The sequence below is a fragment of the Mustela nivalis genome, assembly GCF_964662115.1.
Source record: "Mustela nivalis genome assembly, chromosome: 5".
NCBI classification, from domain to species: domain Eukaryota; kingdom Metazoa; phylum Chordata; class Mammalia; order Carnivora; family Mustelidae; genus Mustela; species Mustela nivalis.
Window position 1 is genome coordinate 58,074,448 of NC_139024.1, and position 18,020 is coordinate 58,092,467.

At 37.7% G+C, this 18,020-nt stretch overlaps 1 protein-coding gene and 1 long non-coding RNA gene across 5 annotated transcripts in view; one reads left to right on the top strand and one right to left on the bottom strand.

The window, feature by feature from the left end:
- The first annotated feature begins 6,684 nt into the window (after positions 1–6,684).
- LOC309864900 lies at positions 6,685–13,596 on the top strand. The gene is made up of 3 exons (XR_014311829.1): positions 6,685–9,802; positions 9,962–10,819; positions 11,023–13,596. It is a non-coding gene; the product is annotated as an uncharacterized lncRNA (long non-coding RNA).
- Positions 13,061–18,020, bottom strand: part of PHACTR2 (phosphatase and actin regulator 2) — a gene marked incomplete at its 3' end in the record, with an annotated part of 257,615 nt that continues 252,655 nt past the window's right edge. For all 4 annotated transcript variants that reach the window (XM_082730790.1, XM_082730796.1, XM_082730797.1 and 1 more), the window contains one exon: positions 13,061–14,534. In XM_082730790.1, the coding sequence (XP_082586916.1) occupies positions 14,519–14,534 (16 nt within the window). The remainder of the gene's footprint in view (positions 14,535–18,020) is intronic.

An 18,020-nucleotide genomic window follows, 5' to 3' on the forward strand; every position in this document is an offset into this window, starting at 1 on the left:
TGACAGTAGAGGCATTTCAACCAATAAAATATATTTGGAATCTCTTTGGTGTTTGCATACCTTATCTTATAAGGAGGATACTAATGTTTATTTTCTTCCAAGTCGTTCGTCCAACGGTTTAACGTGATTTAAGCAAATAGGCTATAATCGACCCTTCTTAGGAAGGTTTCAGTCAGGTGTTGGCACGTTCTCATAACTTCCGTGGCCAAAGAGGGTGGTAATGCATTCATAGTTAAATCAGCAGATCTTTCCTCAAATTGGTGTTTCCCCTTTCCAATCTCTGGCCTCTTCCAAATGTCTGAGTTATCTTGGACTGCGTCTTTATGTCGTCCTATTAATTACCTCTATAGATATTTGTGGAATATTATTACTCTTATTACAATAAAACTTATGGAAACAATTTAGGAAAACAAATTGTCTTGGATGATGCTTTCTAAGAGATATTATACCTAACACTCCTTTGTGCAGGACGTTGAATATGGTTAAGCTCTGTGAGGGCAGGTTTGGTTTTGTTTTGATTGGCTTTATTTACTACTGTGTCTATCTATCCTCATGGCCTAGAATAGTGCCTGGTACATATACTCAATATTTGTTTAAATGAATTAATGTGTTGGCACTTTACCTGATTCATGTTTTCATGATTCATGTCAAGGAGAATCATGTTTGCCTCACCAGAGAGGCACTATATCCAGTATCTTACAAATACTAAAACTGAGGCACAGAAAAGTTATTAACTTTCTCAAGGTCACACAACTAGTAAATGGCAGAGTAGGGATTTAGACAAGCCTCACTAGAGCCTAACCACCTGAATAATGCTTTTGTTTTTTTTTTTAAATTTTGAGTAACATTCGTTACTGTATATATTTGCTGATCTAACACTAACACTTTGCATTCACTGCACTCATGATGTCATTTAATTCCTTTGATAAACCTGTGGTTAGATGACAATTAGCTGATCTTAGAGAGCCTGGAGTTCAGAGCACTGAAATGACTTGCCTAAAGTCACACAATAAATGGAAAAGTTTAGATGCGCAGGCTATCAGTCTCGTCGGGGAGATCACACCCTTCACCATGTGCTACACTGCCTCCATAAGGCAGGCAGCCGGAAAATTCTGTCCATTCTACCTTTCAAATATCCAAAGGTATCACCACATTACTCCTTTTATCAAATTTGTCATTTTTAGTACTCTTAGTCTATCATGTCATTTTCCTATATAAAAACTTTCAATGTCTACCCTTTGGCCTCAGGATAAAGTCTAAATTTGTTTGCATGGCAGCCAACAGTTTCTCTCATCTGGCTTCTACCCATCAATTTAGCATCTTGTCTCCTTCTCCCCAACATACCATGCTATAACTTAGCCCTATCAAACTGTTTGCAGTTCCCCAATGTACCTAAAAGAGATTGACTTTGCTATGCCCATCTAAAATCTCTTTCTCTCACCTCCCTGTTCTTCAAGTGTTAGTTTAGCCATTTCTGCCTCTAGGAAACTTACACTCTTCCAAACTAGGGCCCACCCCACATGTTCTCGTTGTACCCTGTGATTAGTCTACTCAGATACATCAAATTGTAAATCCATACCATTTTCATCTGTCTTTAGACTCCAACTGCAGTAACCAAGTTGAGGACAAGGATTTTTGTCTTGCCTAATTTACTTCCCCAGGGCATAGCATAGCAAGGACTCAATAAGAATTGTCCTGTTCAAAGCACTTTACATATATTTACCCTTTAAATTCTTAAAGAAGGACTTAGGTTTACTATCATTATCCTTTTGTTATATATAAATTAGAGATTGAGAAACAAAGTTAAGTGGACTTTTGCCCAAGAGCACAAAGCCATTAAGGGATGCAGCCAAAATATGAACTCGGGTGTAGCTTGAGAGTCACACCCTTAACCATTACAATATACCCCATCTCAAAAAGCCAACACATATGGTGGGTTGACATGTGTTCAAGCCTATTCTGGATGATATCTATTTATCTGTGAGCTTATTTAATATTTGTTGAATACAATATCTAGAACAATGCATTCATTCATATGGTATATATATATATATATATACAAAACCCTGTCTTGTCTTAACACAGAAGAACATTTCCTATCATAAAAACACCCATAACTGAAATATTAGAGTAATGATAATAAATCCAAACCCTACTTCTCCTAGAATCTTATTAGTATGCTCTAATAAATGGCATCCACTTCAAAATGGTTAAACAGAATTTTAATAAATTCATTTTAATTTAATTCCTGGTTTAGTCTAGGCTGTGAAAATTTCATGTTTTCCACGTGAAATGAACATGCCTGTTAAAACATGTTTATTGTCTTAGCACTATTTATATCACATTCAGCACTGGTTCTCCGTCAGCATTGCCCAAGGATCCTCAGCACCAGGAAACCAATGTACACAAAAGTGGAGAAAACTTGATTAAATATAGCCAAACTAACTAGACATGGAAGCAGTAACTCGAGGAATTATAAATTACATGCTTGACAATATTAATGGAGCTAATGGAGGCAGTTAATTTCTAAAAAGGGAGAGAGCATCAGAGAATAATAAAGCAATTAAAATTCCACTAGTAAAGGATTCATTGAAAAAAATTAATACTAGGGTCTATCGTGAAGGTGTTCTAAGGAGCTGCAGATCAACATGGACAGTCACTCACTCAGAAAAAAAAGGCAGGTTGTAGAACACCATGAAAATAGCGTTTGTTGTTATTGTTAATAATTACAAATAGAAAAACATTTTACACAGAGACATCATAGTGCACTGAAAAATACCTGGTCAATGATGCACCAAACTTCCCCTTAGCAATTTTCTACAAGGAGCTGGCTTGTAAGAACTTCAGATGTCTACTGTATATATTTTTTCATTGTTTACAATTATTTACATTGTTTTATATATTTTGTTGTTTATGTATTTGTAGTAAGGATTTGAAGTGTTGCATTTGATGTCTAGAAAAAGTAAAGATACTTGAAAACCAAAGTAGGGGCACCTGGCTTAGTCCATAGAGCATGTGACTCTTGATCTCTGGATTTTGAGTTTGAGCCCCCATATTGGGTATAGAGATTATTTTAAAATAAAATCTTTAAAACAAAAACCAAAAAACAAAAAAGATGGGACAGGTTAGATACTAATACAATCAGGTTCAAAAAATATTGTTCGAGGCTCATTTTTTAATGATAAACCCATGACTCTCATACCGATGCATAAAGTGATCACGTCAAGATTTTATCTAGCACATTGTTAACGAGGGAAACGTAGGACATTACAATATTTCAGAGGACAATCCAAAGAGGAGAAACATTTATAGAGCAGGAATATTGAGAAGAATGTGCAAATGGAGAAAAAAACTGGCTTCTCTCCCAGTGACCTAGGGAAGGCAATGGAACCTTCACTGGACAGAGATTATGTACGTCTCTGGAGACAAGAATTATTCCACATTCCTGTCAGCTTTCTACAACTCACAAAGTTGTAAAATAGCTTAAAGCAGGGTAAGGTGCACAGTCCTCCTAAACCCAGAACTGGAAGGGTATACTCATCTGAAAATTCATTATTTTCCAATAAACCCAAATTTTCTCCGATAGTATTAAATGACAGCAGTAAGAGGTTTGGAGTACTGGCCAAAATTTGTTTGTTTCACTTGGGTTGTATAACCAGAGGCAAGTGGGCTTCCGTTTACTTACCTGAATGTAAAATGGGAATGTAAAATGCTTACCTTAGAGGAATTGTTGGACTAAATGAGAAAATATGTTATAAATGGCGGAACCTGTGCCTGGCCTGTGCTCAGTGCTCCGTGAAGGTTGGCAATTGTCCACCTTCTAGGTGAGTGTAAGAATTCACTTAATTGTTGCCTCAGGATGACCATCTCCTGAAACCAGGGCCCCCAAGCCTCTAGGGATTTGTCAGGGAACACATGCTTTGCTTCAAATCAGAGTCACATCGTAGAATCTGTTAACTTGCATTTTGATCCAACTTGATGGGTTCCTCGATCTTAATCCTTTTGTTTTCCTTCAAATCCTGGTACCTTTCAGGTCTTTTATACTACATACTTAAGATGATTTTACTAGCTTCTAGCCCCCGGTAATTGTAGGTTCTTTAAAATTCTTTTTAACAGCACACTCCTCGTATTGCTTGGCTTTTTGTTCACCAACTCCTGTTTTTTTGAGTCGAAAGTACATACATTTCAGGTGAATACACTTTGGAAATATTAATCCAAGTTATTTTTTTACTGTGCCTTTCTAGTTATAACATGAATTCTGAGTTTTCTTTGGTATGTGTCAGTTATGCTCAATCTAGCTTTGCGCTATTAAAAGCTCACAAATCACTATTAGTCTCCTTTTGAGTGACAATGACACTATTACAACCAGTGAAAACTTTGGTAATTAGATCATGCATGCCTTTAACTTATGAGCTTAACTCTATGCTTTCAGCAAATGAGAGAGAAATAAGATCGCCACCATTACTATTTTTAAAAATGAGAGTGAGAAAGCTCATGAGCACACGGGGTGGAAAGGGGTAGAGGAAGAATCTCAAGCAAGACCTCCCCCCAAAATTAGAAATAATTTGAAGGTTTGAAGGTTTGAAGGGACAGCTGAAGGGCACAGAGCCCACCGCAGACTCGATCTCATGACCCGCAGATCATGGCCTGAGCTGAAATTAGGAATCGGATGCTTAACCAACTGAGCCAATCAAGCACCCCAAATTACTACTGTTACTATTGAGCAATTCTCCCTGCTCATTTCATCCACGAGCTCATACTGGGAATGTGGGTGAGACATTGACCTCTATTTCCTCCATTACTATGTTCCCTCTGCTAATGGTATGAGCATCTCATTGTGCTGAGTATAATTCTTATGCTTAAAGGTAAGTCTTGTTTGTTTTTTCTTTTTTTTTAACTTCACGTAGCACTTAGATGTAAACTAACTTCCTCATTTGTGGCTGAATTAAAGAACCAGCCACATATTTCACTGTTGAAGTAAAAACAGGTTACGCGGACTTACTGAGATAGTAGGTATGTTCATTGTATTCGAGGTAATATATTTTCAAATACAATTTTTGTTTACAACTTAACCCTCTACAAAAAGCACTACTCCATTTTACTTAAAATTAAGGTAACCAGTAAAACCCAGTTAAATTAAAAAAAATCTACCTATCTTTCTCTCTCTCTATCTACCTATCTATCCTCCAAAGCACTCAGATGTTGTGCAAATGAAATGATTTTAAGATCTTGGACACAAAGTCAGGTGAAGAAAAAATAGTTTATTAAATTTTCATTGTAGTAATTTTAGTCATAAGCTACATTATCTGTTGGGAGGTCTATTCATTTCTACAGTTTGTTACATGTGCTAATGATTCCCAACTTCCTTAATGCAGGCCAGACTTTTACCCGACCTTCAGACTCATACATCCAACTGAATACTATACATCTTTCCACATGTGGATGTCTCAACAAGCAGGCAATTCAAATTGAATTTCATGTGCAAAATTAAATGCCTCTCTGTACCTCCTATTCTCTCCTTCCTGGGCTCCCTGCCTCCCCCACCCCCAGGAGTTACCACCTTACTTTCCTTACTTTCTATTTCAGCATGTGGCATCACTACCATCCACCAAGTTGTCCAAGTGAAAAACATAGGTATATTATTTACTGACAGATGAAGTTAGTATCTGTCACTTTTCTCCCTAAAAACCTAGAAATGGTTCCTGTGTTTGGCAAAAGACCAAAAACCTTCACACAAACTTTAGGTTCTTAGCTTTCTCTAGAGTTTTAGGTTTTCTACTATTAGTAACCACTAATAAAGTAGAGTGGTTTAAAGGGCAAAGAGTTCATTTAAAGATTTTTATTCATTCATTTGAGAGAGAGAGAGAGAGAGAGACAGAGAAGAGAACAAGCTGGGAGAGAGGCAGAGGAAGAGGGAGAAGCAGACTCCCTGCTGAGCAAGGTGCCCGATGTGGGGCTTGATCCCAGGACTCTGGGATTATGACCCGAGCTGAAGGCAGACCCTTTACCAACCGAGTCATCCAGGTGCCCCTTTATTACTATTATTTTTAATTCAAAGATTTTTATTTATTCATTTGAGAGAGAGAAAGAAAAAGCTGGGAGAGGGGCAGAGGACGAGTAAAGGGCAAAGAGTTCAAAAGTCATAAACTGAGCAAAAACTTGACTTGGGTGTAGACAGCAGCATAACAGCAAGCACTCCATATAGATGTCTGAGTGGAGGTCCAGCGATGAGTTCAATTACAATAGTCTTAAGTAAATGGATGCCAACAAAGTTTATGTAAAATGGAAAAAAAATTTTTTTCATTTCTTACCTCCACTGGGTTTTAGAAATTAATGTTTTAATGCAGAACCTAGTTTTTAGTGTGAGCAAAAATGGAAACTAGTTGTTGAGCTATTATACTTACCTTGGGGATGTACAGCTAATTTTTTAATAGCATTCTTGGGGCCAATTTTTCAAACCTACTTTAAAAATTTTTGGTCCCAGTCTTCTCTCTTATATGTCTTCTATCTAGGATAATGGTACACAAACTGCTTTTCATACGTCTCTCTCATAATTTTATCTTTGTCCCAGGATTGAGGGAGGCTAAGTTACAATTTGTAACTGCTATTGAAAAAATGAAAAATATATTCCAGTTCCTTTTCTGGCCAAAATATGCTCCCCACCTCTCTCTTTGCTTATAATACATTAAATAATAAGCATAATGAGGACGTTTGTTTATATTCTGTATTATAAACTCTAAAGGGACTAGCTTTTATTTTTACACAGTAAAATGTCAATGGAAACATCAACATCAAATATCCTCAGATATAAAAACAAAGCAAGTTTTAAAAATGTATTGTTAAAGTTGCTGTTTAAAGCAGTAAGTCATAGACAGATATTTTAAATAAAAATTACAAATCACAAAGCCTTACATACAAAAAATTTTAAATTAGGTGCAGTTGAAATGATAGACGATTAGAAGATCTGTCTTACTCTTGCCTACAGGGGAGGACTCAGTGAGCTTTTAATTTAAAAATACCAAGTACTGTCTCAGTACAATAGAATTGGAAGAAACTAAAGTTGGGGATTTCCCAATGATTTTATTGAGGTAACTTTTCCCAATTTTATACATATATGCATTTATATATACTTAAGAAAGCTAAACAATGTTCTAAGGCACTTGGAATTGTGCACAGCAAAGTATCCTATAATATTATACAACTAAATAGAGCATAATTTTGTTTTTTAAATAACACAAACACCAGTAAGGAATAAAAAAGATAATACATAGTCTGTCTTTCAGGTTACAATAGTGGAATACATATACATATCTGTGTATATGTGTAGGTATTTATACCCACATACTATAATACAGTACAGATCAAGAACAACAAAAAAAGAGAAACTGTCATGTTAATCAGTGTACAGTTCCAGTTACTTACACTCACAGATATTGTACCTGTGTAATATGTATAATTAGATCACTTACTGGAAATCAGGAATCATTCAGTCAGTCTGATAATGATCACAGCTTACCATTCTTAATCACTTTAACCAAAGATTAAAATAACAAACAAATGCATACAGTTCTTTATTTAAAAATCACTATTACATAGAAAAAAATGACAAGTTTGAGTTTTTGCTAGATACTACATCTGGGGAAATTGGTGCAGAATGTTTTGAACACATTGGCACATGTCTAAGCCACAGAAGAAATATTTAAAAAAATAAAAAATAAAAATTAGTGCCTATATTTTAAGTAATGAAAGTGGTGTGACCCTAAATTTATTCAGATTGTTTTCAAATGCTACTTAGCACTGCAAAGGTGACGTCTTTTCGTGAAGGCTCTCTAAGCAGTGTAATGATACAAATTATAGCAAAAGCATCCAGTAAGGGAGGAGCCCCCCAAATTGGCAAGTGGCACAAATATTATTGGCATTTTAACATACCATGAAATTGACCTGAGGGTAGAGTGGCATTCTGCCTCATTTACTCCCTTTAAGTTATTCTTAAAAAGAAAAAAAAATACTGGTATTTAACAAGATAAGAATTCTTAAGCACCATCTAAAAATTCCCTATATAACCTCCTTTATCAACTCTTCAGTTGTTCTGTCTCGAAAAAGATAGTTGGAAATTTTAATACTTAGAAAATTTATAGTGGCTAAATTCTTCCATTTGATTAGCCACAATGGATCCACATCATTTCAAGACATATTTAACCATTCAGTTTCGGTGAGAAGAAGCAACAGAGAATATGTTTATGTATCGTTAGCATAGCTCAGTAATGTTTCAACGAGGTGAAGCCATCTTGAATTGTGCATGACCATCACGGAAGTATGAACGATATGTGTGCAATCCAGGTAATCCACGCTTCCTTCATCATTCAGTACTGACACATTTTACAAAAGTTGAACTGCATGACTATCGTTATACAGGGGAGAATTCAAGCATGTGCCTGTGGATTAAATGCTTCTTTAACAGGTAAACAGGGGATTGCTTTGTAACTCAAGGGATGCATCTTACTGGTGAAATTTAATGGGGATTTTCACGGACCACCAGTTTTGTTCATGTGGATTGGTAGCTGTATTTGGGATTAAGCTATGTTAATAATCCTCAAGACACTGACAAAGATGGTGACCAACAATGTAGTCCTCAGGTAAAACTGTGAGACCAAAACCGAAAAAAAAGTTTGCTTCATTTGAAATTTCTTCTGTAACTACATACAGGGACTAGCCAAGTGACTCTGTCCACTGAAACTGCCAAGGCCACCCAGCAACCTCCTCCCTGTAGAGCTGGCAAGTTAAAGCTTCACTGGAGCAGAAGGCTTGAAAAATAAAGGGGAAGAAACTATTAAGCCCAAAGTATGCAAGGCAGCCCAGACGAGGTTTTGAAATAGGTACTTTTCCCTGCATGTCCTCAAACTACAGTAGACAGTGGTACTGAAGGGAGGTGGTCCTGCCTTAGAGGGCCTTTGGACACAGGGGAGCGTTTCTGACTTTCGGTTTTTACAGGGACTGGGCATGCTCCTGGCATTTAGTCAGCAGGGACTTAGGATATAAAACATCTTGCAGTGTAGGGAACATTTCTGTAAACAAAGAATTACCCAGCTCTAAAGGCCAACAGCACCCCACTGAGAAACACTGATCAACAGTGCCGGGCTCATAGGTGCAGTTTGTGGCAGCAATTCGACAGGCTAAATGACACTTTTTGTACAGTAAATCCTAGCATGGCTAAAAATGACCCCTGCCTATAAGGCTGACCTTTGGTGAGAATTGCTGCCACAGGATTCTTATTTATTTTATTTTATTTTATATTTTATTTTTGCCAAAAATCTGACGGTATATGTAGTCGGATTTCTTAATTTGGAATGACCTTGTGAACTCTGCTTCCATTGTCTTCCAGGTATGCTAATGGGTGATTCCCATTTTCATACAGAACTTAAGTTTAGTTATTACGAAAAATAAGGGGAAAGTGAAAATGACAACTGGTCTGGGAATATTCTACCGTTGTCCCCACCATCCTTTGGTCTCTGGCAAATTATAGTAGTTCCTCATGCTGCTCTTTGAAACTTGGATTTGAGCTACCTAAAGATGAGCTTTCTCTCAGAAACATGGTTCTATTAATTTGATGATGACTTTTGCCATTGCATTCCCCTCTAGGACACATTTCAGTTCCAGAAGTTCATTCTGCTTTGCCAAGCAAAATAATGATATAGCCTGCCAGTAAGAGGACAGAAAATACTCATAGTGGCACATAACCTATTTCCAGAAGCCAAAGCTAGCCAGTGGCAAGAAGCAAGTCATATATTTTTTGGAATATATGGTTTATATATATATATATATATATATATATATATATATATATATAAAGAGAATGTAATAAGGGCTAAATAAATTCTGTTGATTTAAACTTTTGTTATTGGGCAATATTGAGTTCAGCGTTCACAGTTCACATTTGTTACAGAAGGTTTAAGTGTCTCAGTTTATATATATATATATATAAAGAGAATGTAATAAGGGCTAAATAAATTCTGTTGATTTAACTTTTGTTATTGGGCAATACTGAGTTCAGCGTTCACAGTTCACATTTGTTACAGAAGGTTTAAGTGTCTCAGTTTTATCATATTGAAAATACACTCTTGAATTCATAGTGTGAAATCCTTACTTTATTTTAAACTGTTTCTGTGACCGCAGAATTTCATAAATATATACGGCGGTATTGTTGTTTGACTGTGATAAAAAAAAAAAAAAACAACTCTGTAAATAAATTACATCTTAGTGGTTCCTTACTGCTCACATCATACTCTGATGATGTGAAGAAATTAGTTCTTGTCTCAAGTGATGTACTTTTACTAGTAAGGTTAGGGATAATAATAGGACTGGAATTTAGGAATGCTGCAGCTACTGTACTGATGAAATGACATAAATGTACGTATCTTCCATCTTACCTATTTTGAGGAAAACTTCTCACTGTGTTTAATTTGCTGCTGGGACCACTTAAAAAATAATAAACTGAAGAAATTTTTGAGCAAAAAGGAGAAAAGACAGCTTTCACTCTTTAAATATGTACATGCTACTATGTGGTAGGCGAGACTGTCTTTTTCTATCGTGAACACAGTATCATTTTTGAAAGTTGTGTCTGTCTGAATATTGCATATAAATACAATGCCTGTTACATCTTAAAATGTGGTACATAAATCAGGACATTCAGTGTTAATGCAGAGTTTTTTCTCTTTTAATTGTAAGCTACTGGATTTTTTCAAAGTCCCAAGGTAGCACAGAATTGTTGCAGGATGTGAAACCCAAATTATGGGTTTTAAGAAATTATCTCTCATTTTTAGTATCTGATGATTTTTTTTTAAAGAATTTATTTATTTATTTGACAGAGAGAAATCACAAGTAGTCGGAGAGGCAGGCAGAGAGAGAGAGAGAGGAGGAAGCAGGCTCCCTGCTGAGCAGAGAGCCCGATGCGGGACTCGATCCCAGGACCCTGAGATCATGACCTGAGCCGAAGGCAGCGGCCTAATCCACTGAGCCACCCAGGTGCCCGTATCTGATGATTTTTGAAGGGTGTTTTTGATTCCTTTACTGGCCAAAATAGATTTTCACTTACATTTCAAAACTTTCTAACAGGACATATTTACTACCATTAGAAAAAGATACAAGACTACAATCATTATGCTAATAAAGGACATGAAAATGAAATCAGAAAGCCTGTTTTTCTGGGAAAATCAGAGAGATAGATGAGTTTGCTTTTTCCTCCATTTCAAACAGCTACTCACATATCCCAAATGGTTCTCTGAATACTATAGATTTAGTTTAAATAATTTAAGGGATTAACATAAAGGTAAATTATACCAAACATTAAAAAAGTAAGACATTTCACATATACAGGGAATTATCAGGCAGGGTTGCCTTAAATTAATGCAGAGGACTAATTTCATCAGCCCACAAAGATGCTGTAAAGCCCAGGGCGTCTTCTTACCAGCTTAATGTTAATGTTCTTTTGCTCCATTTAAAAAAAAAGAGAGAAATGGCCACTTTGTGTTTTACAGTCTGTCTGGTTCCTTCCTGCCTGAGATCTTCCTGGATATGGGTTTGTTTTCTTCCCTAATCATATCTTGGGGATTCAGGAAAACTCACTCACTTCCTCTATGTCAGCCTAATGTCTCACTTTAAATAGGGAAAAGGCTGGTGCTGTGTTACAACAGCCCAATTCACACACACATTTTTTTTCATAGAACTGCAGCTTATTGGTTGGATACTCCAAATGCTGGCACTGGGCAGAGGCCTAATTATATGGATCGTGGTCCACATCTTTATGGATGCCAGGTAAGAGACCTGTGGACAGGTTGCTGGATATGCTGAATATGCAGTGTTTCTACCTTTTAAAATTAGCTATGAAGGGGGCGCCTGGGTGGCTCAGTGGGTTAAGGCTCTGCCTTCACTCAGGCCATGGTCCTAGGGTCCTGGGATAGAGTCCTGCAATGGGCTCGCTGCTCAGCGGGGAGCCTGCTCCTCCCCCACCACCCCAGCCTGCCCCTCTGCCTACTTGTGATCTCTGTTTGTCAAATAAATAAAAGCCCTTTAAAATTAGCTATGAATGCAGAGACTTATTCTGAAAAATACAGGTTAGCTCACAATCCTTCTATTCGAATCATTCTAATGATGTAACTGGCGGTTTCAATTCTTAAATATTAGACTAGCAGTGGTAATATTTGTGACTTTTAAATTTCGCTCTAACTTTTAAACTTTTCTCTAAATGTGTCAATTGGTATAAAGTGTGGGTGGTTCAAAAATCTGACATATCATATAAGCAAAAGAGCATATGGAGGGACTGGAGTCTCATCTTTGTACTGGGGTGCATCTCATTGTAGGGGATTAAAAACTTCATCACATGCACCAGGAGTGAGAAAAAACTGCTTCTTTTACCAAGTAGAGACTTTCTATGACCTGTATCTTCAGTGCTAAAACAGTGATAACGTCTTATATTTACCATTTTATAGAAGCCTCGTGATTAAAAATTAGTACAACATTTAAGGACTTGAAGTATAGAAAATTAAAGTAACATTATATCCCTTGAAATTTTTCCCAAGACACAACAATGATAATACAATATTAAGGAAAAGGATGGCTTCGGCCAAAAAATTAGAACAAAGTTAACATCCATGGTTGGATTTAAATACTATGAAATGTACAAAATCTTTGAGCCAAAGAAAGACACCTGGGCATGCAGAACATTTGTTTCATCTTAAACTAGTAATGAAATAGCAACAGCGCAAAATATGGGTTTATTATGCACAGAGCTGAGTACGGCAAAAGGTGTAACAATGCTGCTTATTTTTCTTAGATATAAAATGGTCCTGGCTTTTTCTAAAGCCTTTTATTTTTAAGCAAAATCACCCAATTTTAGTGGTTCTATAAAATATAAATGAATGACAGGATCCAAACTTATCCACCAGAGTAAATGTTTGCTTTTTTGGTTGAAATTGCAATTTACAGTCTTCCATATCGTGAACCAGAAGCACTTCATAAAATTCCAGCCCAAGCTCTGAGAATAAAATAAAGTCTACTAGTCTTGTCTTGTTATTATATGTCTCATGTGTTTTTAATAAAAGGAGCACAAAACAATCATGAAAGAACAACTGAATGCAAGGTAGTATTTACATCTGGTATTTGGGAGCAGAAGCCAGGCTGTGCCTGCAACTCCAGGGAAAATAGCAAGATGGCAATTGAGGGTTTCTGAATGTAAACAATACTGACTATAGGCTCACAGAGAAACCTTCCTTCACAGAGAAACCTTTAATCTCACTCATTCTTTTGCATTGCAAGTCAATGCTATATTTATGGATGCAATCTGCAGACTCTTAAAATACAAAATGAGGTTCTCCTCACTTGCAACTTAGCAGGAATTTTCTGTGTTCTTTTAAGCCTTCGGGTACTTTTTTGATCCACATACTTAATTTTTTTTTAATAGCAGCAATCTAACTTAATGCAGCTCTGAAAATAAGTAGTCCTTTCCATGCCATTCAGAACTAACTGCTGGCAGAACACTTGCATTTGCTTAAGTTTTAACTTTGGACTCAGATTTTTAAAAAACATGCTGTGATTGTCAATATTATCTTCCTTAGATCAAGTATGGTTGCCTCAATTTTGAAGATAATCGAGCTAGGGAAAGACCAAAAGATTTATTTCTAAAGCTTCCTACAGATTTATACGATCACATTCATCTGACTTTATTCCCAGTCCTGTTATCCTTGTAGAAGTTTGGTACATTAGATAAGGAGTATAAAAAAAAAGTGTGTATAGCTATGCTACTTAAAACATGCAACAAAATTTGGACAGGCATGCTTGTTAAGAGTCAATAAAAGTCTCTTGCATTTACGAAAAAGATGCATGAAAACACTCAGACTTATTTCTGGCAATTGGATTCACTGGCACAACGCAAAATAATGGTACTATACTGCACCAACATAACGGTGGAATGAGAATATTCTTCTAGGATCAGGTCTTTAAGGAATCCACATTAGGTGATTAGATTCCCATATCTTAGTAAGTTCTCAGCTACCAAAAGCCTACTTCAAAAATATTTATGCTTTGATTTTCTCTTTTCTTCATTAACATAATGAAATATTTATCTTTTTTTCTGATTTTCCACCCCCACCCCTTTCCCGTGCCCAGCAGCTCCAGGCCCCGATTTCTCTTTAACCCGTACTCTACAATTTGGCTTTCTGGTAACAGGGAGCCAGCGATTGTCTTCTGCTCATCTTCTTTGATTAAAACTCCTGATGGAGAATAACTGGTGTGACCATGGTGTTGCTTACCATTAATACACATGCTGGACAGCAGAGTCATGCACCCCTCCCATTGCTTGTTGGCCCCACCTGGGCCATGCAGGCAGGGAGCACTTCCCATACACTTCCTTCACCAGTTAAACGGAAATACACACATTCAAATCCCAGTGCAATATCAGGTTTTCAGGAAGAGAGGCTTCCCCCAAAGATGATCAGTCCATGTTTCCAAAGAGTCTCACACTTCGTTATGGACGGTGAAACCTGACACAAGAAACAGAAACCCTGTGAGTCTGTGGTAGAGAAACACAGTCCGCAATTAGTAAAGTGAATAAGGTACAGTAATGTTTATAAATTAAAGGCAGTCTAGACATCCCCCAACTGAATTATTGTTATAAATCACGGTCGTAACAGAATACTGTTACAAATGTGAGGTTGGAAAGCAGAGGCAGCCCCTACACAAAATATTCTGGTTATATGGTCCAGGATACAGAGAAATCAATACACAAAACATCACTAAACTTGAGGGTCATGTTCTGACCTGTACTGAGCAGAGTGGGATGTTTCATAAAGGATTTGGTTACACCTGGTTTGTAGTTCTAAAAGGAAACCATCAACAAATAGTCCCTATTGGTTTAGCTACCTTCTTTGCCTGAATTTCCAAATGCCTGCCTGCATTCCCATCCAAATGTTCCACTAAGCATGGCCACAGATATACAAATTATCTTTTCTTGTAAATCTGTCCTTGCACTTTTAAACGAAGATTTTATTTACTTATTTGAAAGAGAGACAGAGAGCTCATGGGAGCATGAGCAGGGAGAGGGGCAGAGAGAGAGGGAGAAGCAGACTCTCCTGCTGAGCATGGAGCCCAAGGTAGGGCTCAATCCCAAGACTCCGGGATTGACTTGAGCCAAAGGCAGATGCTTAACAGACAAGCCACTCATGCACCACTGCACTTTCTATCTTGTTAAACAATCTACCTTTTAAAAGATTTTTACTTTAGGACCCTCAGATTTGCAACTCATTTCTCTCCTTCACCCTCCATATCCCACTAGACACTAACTCTTGTCTCGTTTGCCTGTCTTTGATCCATCAAAACTCTCCCGACTTTTGCTAGTCCTATTTGAACAGTCTGCTAGCTAGCTAGCTAGTTCCACATCCACTTTGAATTAAATTCCTAAAGCTAGCCCGGCATATAACCTCAGGAGTTACATGAATTTTCACGCTCCACATTTTTTTTTAAAAGATTTTATTTATTTATTTGACAGACAGAGATCACAAGTAGGCAGAGAAGCAGGCAGAGAGAGAGGAGGAAGCAGGCTCCCTGCTGAGCAGAGAGCCCGATGCGGGGCTTGATCCCAGGACCCCAGGATCATGACCTGAGCCAAAGGCAGAGGCTTTAACCCGCTGAGCCACCCAGGCGCCCCTCACACTCTACATTTGTTAAATGAAGACAATACTCCTGTTTCAATTATCTGGGCATTGTTTTTGCCCTCAGATCTTGCAAAAATCCTTACTCAAACCTGGCCCTTTGCACTGGCTTTCCCCTCTAAATGGGCTGGCCCCACTTTGGGGGTAGAATGTTCTCCTTTCCCCAGACAGTGCTGATAGCTTCTTCTTGTCATTTAAATCACAGGATAGGTTGTATTTCCCTAAGAGATGTATTTCCCTTGTCCATTCCACAGCATCCTGTTACATTTTCTTGATAGTTCTTAGCACAATTTGAAATCATCATGTTGATTTATTTGTTTACTTGCTAATGGTTTGTCTCCCTCACTAGAACATAATCATGGGAGACTGAAGACTTTATCTGACATGTTCTCAATTCCCCAGTCCAGAAAAGAGTCTGACTCACTCTGTGTGCTCAATCAATACTTGCTGAATGCATAAACAACTGATTACATATATACTGGGCACTTAGAAAGTAATAATTCTTGTAACTGATGAATCTAATCACGAGACCCCCAAAATGAACTAAAATTAAATTTATACTAATCTATGATATTGCATATGATAGGACATTCCATCATGCTTTCTAGGAAGAGTCAACAACTACTGAAGAAAAATAGAAATCCTATAAAAATACTTCAAAATAGTAATTGAAAATCTCTTAAATCAAACTTTTTATATAAAATATTAAAAAGAGGCAGATAATAATGAGAAATGAAATTACTACTGTTTACCATATGCCCAGCACAACTCCAAGCACTATACATATATTACCTAGTTCAATCCTCAAAATAATCCTATGAGGTATCCCCTCCCCTCTGTACAGATGAGGGCACAGTCATGTGCCCAAGGCACAGAGCTGGTAAGAGGAGGTGCCAGGCTCCAGACTCTATCCCTAATCTAGACCGACTATGAGAACCAGGACATGCCTTCACTCATACTTTCATTCAGAGCTTTCTTGGTGCCCTCTGGGTAGAATGCAAAGGAAGAGGTAACCAGTTAGATTTCTAAATCTGTCAGTTAGTTTTGATTAATTTTGACCAGAGAAAAGTCCTGTTCCACATCTTAGGCTACTTTTTTTTTTTTTTTAAGATTTTATTTATTTGAGAGACAGAGAGTGAGCAGGGAGAGCAGGGAGAGGGGCAGATGGAGAGGGAGAGAGAATGCCAAGCGTACTTGGCACTGAGCATGGAGCCTGACATGGGGTTCCATCAGGCCCGATGTGCGGAGTTCCTGACCTGAGCTAAAATCGAGAGTCAGATGCTTATCTGTACGCCTAGCCTGTACTTTGATAGCTACAGTTTCCTCAAAAACATCTGCCTTTTGTCACAAAGGGAACTAGGTGAGAATGGGCTCAGCACAAACTTTTTGCAATTACTAGAAAAGCAAGTCCAGTGACGTCCTTGAGGATGAAATGAGCAGTATCACTTCTCTCCACGCAGGACACACAAGCACTCTCCATACCACGCAAAGGGAGCAGGAGCCCCAGGGGGCCCCGACAATACAGACCAATATACGGCACCTGCAGGGGCTTCCCACCCTGAGCTATCAAAGGTCCCTCTTTGTTAGGTTCAACTTTTCTAGGAATTAAATACAAACTCTTCTAATTTAGCAATTATTTTAGCCCTCTCCTAATTTGCTGGGCTTTGTACAGCAAACATTCCACAGTGCCCTAATCTTCGCTTGGCTCTGGATTCAAAGGACAAGCATGGGGAAACAACAAGCATGGGCAGGTTTGGTCTTCACACTGATAATGTCTGAGATGCAGAAGGTCAATAAATGAATAAGGGAGTTGAGCAACAAAGTGAGTAGTCAGTGGACTGGAGAAGATTTAAAACTTTCTAAAGCCCAGAATTTTCCTGGAAAGTGTTCTGCTTTTAATTTCCCCCAAATTAGCCGGACACTATAAAGTTTTCTGTTTTTCCCGCAGGCACTATTTGCCCACAGATCCCATCAGAGAATGAATTCCACATATGGGTGTGTGGAAGGTCATAGGCCATCAGCATAGCTCTTAGGGCTGGCTAAGAGAAGAAGGTGACCAACTAGTAGTGTGACTGCCACAACATGCTGACAAAGCCAGGGGTCAGAAATGTACCCTCTCTTCATATGGACCACCAGACCTGGTTTAAAAAACAGAACACAAAAATCCCACAAATAAAAAAGCCACCTCATATATTTTCTTGCACTATCCAATCAGAAAAAGACATTTATATCCTGTTTATATTAGGCATCTTTTCTTCAAGTTCGGCTTGGAGGTACTGAAAATGTAAATTGTTCTTACATTTGTCACTACCCAACGGT